The sequence below is a fragment of the Penaeus vannamei genome, chromosome 10, assembly GCF_042767895.1.
Source record: "Penaeus vannamei isolate JL-2024 chromosome 10, ASM4276789v1, whole genome shotgun sequence".
Classification (NCBI taxonomy): domain Eukaryota; kingdom Metazoa; phylum Arthropoda; class Malacostraca; order Decapoda; family Penaeidae; genus Penaeus; species Penaeus vannamei.
Window position 1 is genome coordinate 10,581,475 of NC_091558.1, and position 10,628 is coordinate 10,592,102.

Consider the following 10,628-nt stretch of genomic DNA (forward strand, 5'->3'; position numbering starts at 1 on the left):
TAAGGACAAAGAAACAAAGAGACAAAGAAAAAGAAATTGAAAGTCAGAACATACATTGTATAATTAGTATCAAGCGCACACGCGAAGGAAAAAGAGAAATCTGTTTTTAAATAACTGAATCTTATATAGAAACAAATTCATTTTTACATTCTCCCACATTTTCTGTTAACTGCAATATATTTTTTTTCTTCAGTTTGTAGCCATTCTATTTTTTTTCCTCATCTCCTGTTCTCTATGTTCGTATTTTCTGACATCCTCTTTTATCCGGATTTCTCTCCTACATTTATCACAGTCGTTCATAATTTCTTCTATACTTTACATTCACGTGTTTTATCATATTCATATTCGTCTCCCCCCTTTGCTGCATACACACACGTTCACTTATTTTTGCAGTCTTCATTTCATTGACCATTTCACTGTATTTTACGTTTAAATGCATGTATTTATTAATCTCTATTATTTCATTGTCACAGTTTTCCGTATTTCCTTTACTTTGCGTTTTCCCTTATTAATGTTATTATTTTTACGCTATCTCACGGTATTTCTTTATCCCTCAATTTCACATTCTATTATATATTCTACCAGAGAGGAGCATTATCTTATAGATATTGATTAAAGGTATGAAAATTATAAAATAAACTGCAAAGGAAAGTAGTTCTCTAGATTTGCTAATATATATATATATATATATATATATATATATATATATATATATATATATATATATATATATACACACATATAGGTATACATACATACATACATACATACACACGCACACACATATATATATATGCATACACACACACAAATCTATCTATCTATCTATATATGTGTGTGTATGTATGTATACCTATATATATACATATATATATATATATATATATATATATATACACATACAGATATATATATATACATATATGTATATATGTATATATATATATATATATATATATATATATATATATATATATATATATATATATATATATATATACATAGATTTGTGTGAGTGTTTTCCAACCTTCCATCTGCAGCGCAGCTTGAGAGGCTTACAGAGTTCCCCAAACGTCCTTCGATAGTTCAGTTGCCGTCGATGGTTGCCGATCTGTATTCATTGATATAACAATCATTCTTTTATTCATTTTCATTGATCGAAAGAAGACGAAGTATAATTTATATTCAAGGTTATATTCTAGTTCCTAACACTACCTGATCAAGAGCACACAATTCCTTATGGCTTCGATAATACATGAACCAATCTCACCTGACTGTATGTATGTCGAGCTCCGGAACCTTACGAACCACTCCGACATTTCTTAATCACCGAAGGATGTTCTGTTGGCCAATTACACTAATACTGAAGAGTTTTAAAATGATTCAAATTTTGTCTTGGTCAGTCTTGAATTTGAACTACATTTGACTTGTTAATTCATAATTCTATTAAAAAATGAACATTTGTCTTGTTCCTCAGTGTAAGAGAAGCTATTTCCTCTTTTTATGACATAGTCGTGTGTAAAAATGTGCATTAACTGCCAGGACAGTATCCTTTTAATGCCTCTTCCGTCATTATAATTTACATTTTGTAATCTATGGTATTCGTAGCCTGTTTTGACACTACCCTGGAACATAACAGTAATAATGATATTGGTAATGAAATGATGATAGCCTTACCAATGCTGGTGATAATAATAACGATTATTATCATATTTGATTGGAGTAAATCACACATCAGGGCCTTGCATCTGACTGAGTGAGGCAGGAACTCGGGCGGGCTGTGACCTTGACCTGTAGAGATCGTCCTCAGGTCACGAACCATTCAAAAGCCTCTTCCCGCTCGTTTCCCTCACCAGTGTTCCTTTCGTTCGATCACCAAGATGGATAACTTTGAGTACATTTTTTCTTATCCGTCTGACGTGGCTGCCTCTCAGTATGGGTCTGACGCGGTTGGATATGCTTGGACGTTTGGAGACGTTGTGGGGGTGTCCTCGAGGGACATCATGGACCACTTACTAGGAGCGCCCATGCCGCCCCCGAAGAGACAGTGCGTTCGACCTCCGAGTGATCTTTCATGGTGTCAGCCTTCCTATGCAAGTTACTCCACTCCCTTTGTTGGGAGGGCATCGGAATCGGATCTGGACACAGCTTCATGGTTGGCCTCGGTGTCTGCGCCCCACGAAAAGGAGGCGATTTCACCCTCGCCTGACCCAGCGCCTCCTTCAGTAAGCCAATGTCATCTCTGCGACAAGCGCTTCGAGAGTCGCTACAAGTTAAAGATGCACGTCAATACCCACACGGGTGCTCGGCCCTTCACGTGCGACGTGTGCGGCAAAGGCTTCATGCGACGGACCACCCTCAACGCACATCGAACCATCCACGACGCCTCCCAGTTCTCGTGTCCTACCTGCAACCGCCCCTTCAAGCGCTCGTCCGAAAGGCTTATTCACATCCTGCTGAAGGTGTGTCTACGGAAGCAAAGAGTCCTACGTCGGACAACCAGCGGCTGGTTTTGTGATGTGTGCAACGAAGGCGTTCCCCAGCCGGAGGAGCATCGGTGTCCTGTCAAAGGTCGTCGACGTCAGTGCCCTGTCTGCGGGATGTACTTCGGCGGGCAGCGCGACCACAAGATGTTGACTCATGTCCGCCAGGATCACCCAGAGTTCCTTGCTTCGTTGTAATTGCATGTACTTCCCAGGACCAGTGACTCTTGCCCAGTGATATGTAGTAGATGGTATGGAAAATAAAAATCTATGAATGGTACTTTTTGCATTTCTATCATTTGAAATATACTGTCAATAACTGCATATTTACACACAAACATCAACAAATATAACGAGCATGGAATGCAGTTAGAAAGGTAAAGAGCGTTGTTAATGAGATCAAAGGGGGAAACAGAACGAAATGATGGATGGTGTGTGGGGATACGGAGCAAGGAGAGTGAAGGTGGAATTGAAACGTGAAGGTGAATGGCTAGCAATGCGCAAACATGAAGACGAAGAAAGGAGGAAATTTAGAAACAGGTGGTTTAATTTGACGAAAAGCAAATTACACATACAGACATAGGTGTGTTTGGATGTTTATTTTTCTGTTTATCTGTTTATATATCTACATATTCAGCTCTCTCCCTGCCACCCTATCTATAAATCTATCTATATATGTCTACTTATGTTCCGGCTCACCTATGTATCTATTGATATATATCTATCAGTAAATTTACATTCCTACCCACTTAACTATCTATACATACACACACACATATACGTGTGTGTGTGTGTATGTATATATACAGATATATATTAATTTATTATCAATCTATCCACTCCTATATATTTATTATTATCTATCTCTCGATAGGTAATGGCTATTAATATAGATTTATCCACTGGTGTCTATCTATCTCTTGATATCTATCTCGATTTCTATGATATCTATTTAGGTGTATTGATATTTATTTATTTACCTTTTCATCTGTCGATATCTATATTTCGATATCTGTCTATTTATCAACATCTGTCTTTATCTTTCTATATATAACTATATATCGATGTCTTTCTAAAATTTTCTATCGATATCTATTTTTCCAGCTATATCAATCGATATCTATTATTATCTATATATTGATATATATATATATATATATATATATATACATATATATATATATATATATATATATATATATATATATATATATATCCATTTATCGATATCTATCATTATATATCTATCGATAGGTATCTTTCTATCTATAACTATCGATATCTATGTTTATATAGCTATTGATAGCTATTTATCTTTATCTATCCATCGATATCTATCTGGCGAGAACGTCTTCGACTGCACGAGATGCAACTCCTTCGCGCGCCGTCTTGAGTCGCAGGAAAAACGTATATTTCATAGACAAATGGAAAGCACACTGACTCGTAATTATCATAAACGATCCTTGAAGACTTCAAGGACAGTCGAGACTTAAGATAAATGTTATTCTTCCTACACCATGATGCAACTCGCGATGTAAATAACAAATACTCATTCAACATAACAATACTGATATTATGAATACATGAAAATATTTATACTACATACATACACGCACAGTGATTCTATGTATACCATCCATATATCATTCACCTCATTCCCTCTACACTAAACCTCACTGCACCCATTCAGTCCTTCTCAGCTTTCTCCCATTTCTGTGGGGTCGCCGTTATGGATGAGCCGCCTCCACTGATTTTGCTATTACGGCTCATTCCATACTGGTTTTGGGATAGGTTTTTACAGTAGGATGCCCTTCCAGACAGTAACCCTCTCTATTTATCCCGGCTTGAGACGGCACCCACAAATGCTGGCTTGCCCCTCAGGTGGCTCTTATGATGGACAATAACAAACAAAAATATATCAAAAGTACATCTGCATGTCATTCACGTGGTAAATGGCAACCCAACACTCAAACAATTGGATCGCCACTGAAGTCCAAGGTATTTCTGAAACACGCCGTCGACCACTGATTATATACATATGCGGATATTACACCATAGACACTATACTTTACATCAATGAATAAACACAGATAAATATAGATATGGATATTGATGCCTTTTGTCTTAATAGATTTCTCTCGATCATCTAGCTCATACCAATGTATATGCATTATAGATACGTCGCTTGATAGTCGTATACACAGGCACCTTTAATAATTACGTCACGTTCCTAAGAAAAACAAAAGGTAAGCTATTTTCTAATTTAATGTTACCTGAAACTGAATCAGTGTCTATGTACAATATACTCCGAGCAAAAATCCCTGGAATGCGGATTCTAATTTTGTCTTGGTCAGTCTTGAAATTGAACTACATTTGTCTTGTTAATAATTAATAATTATATTAATAATTGAACTATATTTGTCTTGTTCCTCAGTGTAAGAGAAGCTATTTCCTCTTTTTATGACATGGCCGTGTGTAAAAGTGTGCATTAACTGCCAGGACAGTATTAATCATAGTTTATCATCCTTTTAATGCCTCTTCCATCATTATAATATACGTTTTGTAATCTATGGTATTCGTAGCCTGTTTTGACACTACCCTGGAACATAACAGTAATAATGATATTGGTATTGAAATGATGATAGCCTTACCAATGCTGGTGATAATAATAACGATTATTATCAAATTTGATTGGAGTAAATCACACATCAGGGCCTTGCATCTGACTGAGTGAGGCAGGAACTCGGGCGGGCTGTGACCTTGACCTGTAGAGATCGTCCTCAGGTCAGGAACCATTCAAAAGCCTCTTCCCGCTCGTTTCCCTCACCAGTGTTCCTCTCGTTCGATCACCAAGATGGATAACTTTGAGTACATGTTTTCTTATCCGTCTGACGTGGCTGCCTCTCAGTATGGGTCTGACGCGGCTGGATATGCTTGGACGTTTGGAGACGTTGTGGGGGTGTCCTCGAGGGACATCATGGACCACTTACTAGGAGCACCCTTGCCGCCCCCGAAGAGACAGTGCGTTCGACCTCCGAGTGATCTCTCATGGTGTCAGCCTTCCTATGCAAGTTACTCCACTCCCTTTATTGGGAGGCCATCGGAATCGGATCTGGATGCAGCTTCGTGGTTGGCCTCGGTGTCTGCTCCCCACGAAAGGGAGGTGATTTCACCCCCGCCTGCTCCAGTGCCCCCTTCAATAAGCCAAGAATTCAAGAGCGCTCTCGGCCCCGTCACTGTCACCTTCCTGTCGCCGCAAGTAACCTCCTCTCCAACTCCTCCTGCGTCCTCCGGCCGCAGAAGGAAGAACGCCCACTGTCATCTCTGCGACAAGCGCTTCGAGAGTCGCTACAAGTTAAAGATGCACGTCAATACCCACACGGGTGCTCGGCCCTTCACGTGCGACGTGTGCGGCAAAGGCTTCATGCGACGGACCACCCTCAACGCACATCGAACCATCCACGACGCCTCCCAGTTCTCGTGTCCCACCTGCAACCGCCCCTTCAAGCGCTCGTCCGAAAGGCTTATTCACATCCTGCTGAAGGTGTGTCTACGGAAGCAAAGAATCCTTCGTCGGACAACCAGCGGCTGGTTTTGTGATGTGTGCAACGAAGGCGTTCCCCAGCCGGAGGAACATCGGTGTCCTGTCAAAGGTCGTCGACGTCAGTGCCCTGTCTGCGGGATGGACTTCGGCGGGCAGCGCGACCACAAGATGTTGACTCATGTCCGCCAGGATCACCCAGAGTTCCTGGCTTCGCTGTAATTGTATGTACGTCCCAGGACCAGTGACTCTTACCCAGTGATATATTGTAGATGGCATGGAAAATAAAAATCTATGAATGGTACTTTTTGCATTTCCGTCATTTGAAATATACTGTCAACAATTGCATATTCACACACAAACATCAACAAATATAACGAGCATGGAATGCAGTTAGAAAGGTAAAGAGAGTTGTTAATGAGATCAAAGGGGGAAACAATACGAAATGATTAAGGGTGTGTGGGGATACGGAGCAAGGAAAGTGTAGGTGGAGTTGAAACGTGGTGGTGGTGATGAAAGGCTGGCAATGCGCAAACATGAAGACCAATACGAAGAAGAAAGGAGGAAATTTAGAAACAGGTGGTTTAATTGGACGAAAAGCAAAGTACAGATACATAGGCGTGTTGTGATGATAAATTCTCTGTTTATCTGTTTATATATCTACCTATTTAGCTTTTTCCCTGCCACCCTATCTACAAATCTAGCTAGCTATATATATATATATATATATATATATATATATATATATATATATATATATATATATATATATATATATATATGTTCCGGCTCACCTATGTATCTATTGATATCTATCTATCAATAAATCTACCTACCTACCCACTTAGCTATCTATTGATATATATATATATATATATATATATATATATATATATATATATATATATGTGTGTGTGTGTGTGTGTGTGTGTGTGTGTGTGTGTGTGTGTGTGTGTGGGCAGATATATATATTCATTTATTATCAATCTATCCACTCCTATATATTTATTATTATCTATCTCTCCATAGGTAATGGCTATTGATATCGATTTATCCACTGCTATCTATCTATCTATTGATATCTATCTCTCGATTTCTATATACTTATTGATATCAATTCATTTACCTTTTTATCTGTCGATCTTTCGATATCTATTTATCGACATCTCTTTATCTTGCTATATAATTATCTATCGATGTATTTCTAAAATTATCTATCGATATCTATTATTATTATTATCTATCGATATCTATTATTATCATCTACCTATCGATATCTATTGTTATCTATCTATCGATATCTATTATTATCTATCTATCGATATCTATTATTATCTATCTATCGATATCTATTATTATCTATCTATCGATATCTATTATTATCTATCTATCGATATCTATTATTATCTATCTATCGATATCTATTATTATCTATCTATCGATATCTATTATTATCTATCTATCGATATCTATTATTATCTATCTATCGATATCTATTATTATCTATCTATCGATATCTATTATTATCTATCAATCGATATCTATTATTATCTATCTATCGATATCTATTATTATCTATCTATCGATATCTATTATTATCTATCTATCGATATCTATTATTATCTATCTATCGATATCTATTATATATCTATCGATATCTACTATTATCTATCTATCGATATCTATTATTATCTATCTATCGATATCTATTATTGTCTATCTATCGATATCTATTATTATCTATCGATCGATATCTATTATTATCTATCTATCGATATCTATTATTATCTATCTATCGATATCTATTATTATCTATCTATCGATATCTATTATTATCTATCTATTGATATCTATTATTATCTATCTATCGATATCTTTTATTATCTATCTATCGATATCTATTATTATCTATTGATATCTATTATTATCTATCGATATCTATTGTTATTTATTGATATTCATTATTATCTATTGATATCTATTATTATCTATCTATCAATATCTATTATGATCTATCTATCGATATCTATTATGATCTATCTATCGATATCTATTATTATCTATCTATCGATATCTATTATTATCTATCTATTGATATCGATATATCTTTATCCATTTATCGATATCTATCATTATATAATTATCGACAGATAGATATATAATGTTAATAATTCATAATTCTATTCATTAATAACCAATATTTGTCTTGTTCCTCAGTGTGAGAGAAGCTATTTCCTATTTTTATGACATGGTCGTGTGTAAAAATGTGCATTAACGGCCTGGACAGTATTAATCATAATTCATCATCCTTTTAATGCCTCTTCCATCATTACAATTTACATTTTGTAATCTATGGTATTCGTAGCCTGTTTTGACACTACCTTGGAACATAACAGTAATAATGATATTGGTAATGAAATGATCGTATTAACAATACTGGTGATAGTAATAACGATAATTATCAATTTTGACTGGTGTAAATCACAAATCAGGGCCTTGAATCTGACTGAGTGAGGCAGGAACTCGGGCGGGCTGTGACCTTGACCCATAGAGATCGTCCTCAGGTCAGGAACCATTCAAAAGCCTCTTCCCGCTCGTTTCCCTCACCAGTGTTCCTCTCGTTCAAGATGGATAACTTTGAGTACATTTTTTCTTATCCGTCTGACGTGGCTGCCTCTCAATATGGGTCTGACGCGGCTGGATATGCTTGGACGTTTGGAGACGTTGTGGGGGTGTCCTCGAGGGACATCATGGACCACTTACTAGGAGCGCCCTTGCCGCCCCCGAAGAGACAGTGCGTTCGACCTCCGAGTGATCTCTCATGGTGTCAGCCTTCCTATGCAAGTTACTCCACTCCCTTTGTTGGGAGGCCATCGGAATCGGATCTGGACGCAGCTTCATGGTTGGCCTCGGTGTCTGCGCCCCACGAAAAGGAGGCGATTTCACCCTCGCCTGCTCCAGCGCCTCCTTCAGTAAGCCAAGAATTCAAGAGCGCTCTCGGCCCCGTCACTGTCACCTTCCTGTCGCCGCAGGTAACCTCCTCTCCAACCCCTCCTGCGTCCTCCGGCCGCAGAAGGAAGAACGCCCACTGTCATCTCTGCGACAAGCGCTTCGAGAGTCGCTACAAGTTAAAGATGCACGTCAATACCCACACGGGTGCTCGGCCCTTCACGTGCGACGTGTGCGGCAAAGGCTTCATGCGACGGACCACCCTCAACGCACATCGAACCATCCACGACGCCTCCCAGTTCTCGTGTCCCACCTGCAACCGCCCCTTCAAGCGCTCGTCCGAAAGGCTTATTCACATCCTGCTGAAGGTGTGTCTACGGAAGCAAAGAATCCTTCGTCGGACGACCAGCGGCTGGTTTTGTGATGTGTGCAACGAAGGCGTTCCCCAGCCGGAGGAACATCGGTGTCCTGTCAAAGGTCGTCGACGTCAGTGCCCTGTCTGCGGGATGGACTTCGGCGGGCAGCGCGACCACAAGATGTTGACTCATGTCCGCCAGGATCACCCAGAGTTCCTGGCTTCGTTGTAATTGTATGTACCTCCCAGAACCAGTGCCCAGTGATATGTTGTAGATGGTATAAAAATTAAAAAACTGAATGGTAATTTTTGAGTTTTTTTTTATTATTATTATTTTTTTTTTGCTTTTGTGAAAGATATGGAGTGCAGTTATTGCATCATTGGCAATAGCTAGGCGCGTGTTTGGATGTAGTTAATAGTTCTCAGTATAAATCTTATTTCCGGAATGTTTGAGATTTCTTAACTTTTCAATATTAAATTATGAGAACTGGAGTATTGTTCTACTCTGGTCTCATGGACATACAAATTGTTGATTTTATCATTTCACCCTTCATTAGGTTCGTACGGATTGTGCCCTTATACACTGCATTGCATGAGTTTCGTAGCGCGAACTGATTATCTCCCGGCACATATCTTATCGTTTTGCTTTGGGGGATCGGTGGAGTATTCTCGGGATTATGTTGTCGTAGTTGATAGTTGGCTGCAGCCGTGGCTTGGCTCATGGTGGTATATTTGGTAGAGGAGAAAAGGGAATTGCTGATAGTCTGCGTTGGTAGCACTGGTAGTGATGGAAGCGTTGATAGTGTTGGCAGTACTGGTGATGGTTTGGGGGCCAGGCGTCACTGGCGAGGAGGATTGGAGAGGTAGAAAGGGCAATGGACTTCCAGTCTCTTCATTGCTTGGTTGACGACCAAAGATGAGGTTTCGATCGGACTGAATAGACCTTTTTTCCTTCGGATTCAACCTTCAGGTTGTGCCTTGCTTTATGCATAAGGCCCCGGGTCACAGGGCCTCGTTAAGGAAGACGGATCCCGCAGCTTCCGGGCGTGACGCATCGCAGCATCCCTGACCGCCAGATGGTAGAACCGCACCAGGATCGTCCGAGGGCGGCGGTCACGGTGCTGTCCTCCGCGGTGGGCGTGAACAAGGGGCACGTCCTCCAAGCTCAGCTGCTCCTTCAGGAAACCCTGCGCTTAGACGGTGGAGTGTTCCCCTTTCTCCTAAGGCGTCTCCTCATTCCGTCTGTGCCCCGATTGTTCCTCTAGATGGCGACGTCCCCATCGTTAGCGCGGGCGTGCAG

At 39.5% G+C, this 10,628-nt stretch overlaps 3 protein-coding genes across 3 annotated transcripts; all 3 read left to right on the plus strand.

Moving 5' to 3' along the window:
• The first annotated feature begins 1,880 nt into the window (after positions 1 to 1,880).
• On the plus strand, positions 1,881 to 2,681 carry LOC138862846 (fez family zinc finger protein 2-like). Its single transcript, XM_070126020.1, has one exon. It carries the CDS (start codon positions 1,881 to 1,883, stop codon positions 2,679 to 2,681), a length of 801 nt encoding a protein of 266 aa, XP_069982121.1.
• A 2,656-nt stretch (positions 2,682 to 5,337) lies between these two features.
• On the plus strand, positions 5,338 to 6,246 carry LOC113816716 (fez family zinc finger protein erm). Its single transcript, XM_027368772.2, has one exon. It carries the CDS (start codon positions 5,338 to 5,340, stop codon positions 6,244 to 6,246), a length of 909 nt encoding a protein of 302 aa, XP_027224573.2.
• Positions 6,247 to 8,651: 2,405 nt separating this feature from the next.
• On the plus strand, positions 8,652 to 9,560 carry LOC113816715 (fez family zinc finger protein 2). Its single transcript, XM_027368771.2, has one exon. The coding sequence runs from the start codon at positions 8,652 to 8,654 to the stop codon at positions 9,558 to 9,560; it is 909 nt and encodes a 302-aa protein (XP_027224572.2).
• Positions 9,561 to 10,628: the final 1,068 nt, after the last annotated feature.

What these genes read in the sequence shown, in the direction of transcription:
- LOC113816715 (XM_027368771.2), top strand. Translation starts at nt 8,652, where the DNA reads ATGGATAACTTTGAGTACATTTTTTCTTATCCGTCTGACGTGGCTGCC.
- LOC138862846 (XM_070126020.1), top strand. Translation starts at nt 1,881, where the DNA reads ATGGATAACTTTGAGTACATTTTTTCTTATCCGTCTGACGTGGCTGCC.
- LOC113816716 (XM_027368772.2), top strand. Translation starts at nt 5,338, where the DNA reads ATGGATAACTTTGAGTACATGTTTTCTTATCCGTCTGACGTGGCTGCC.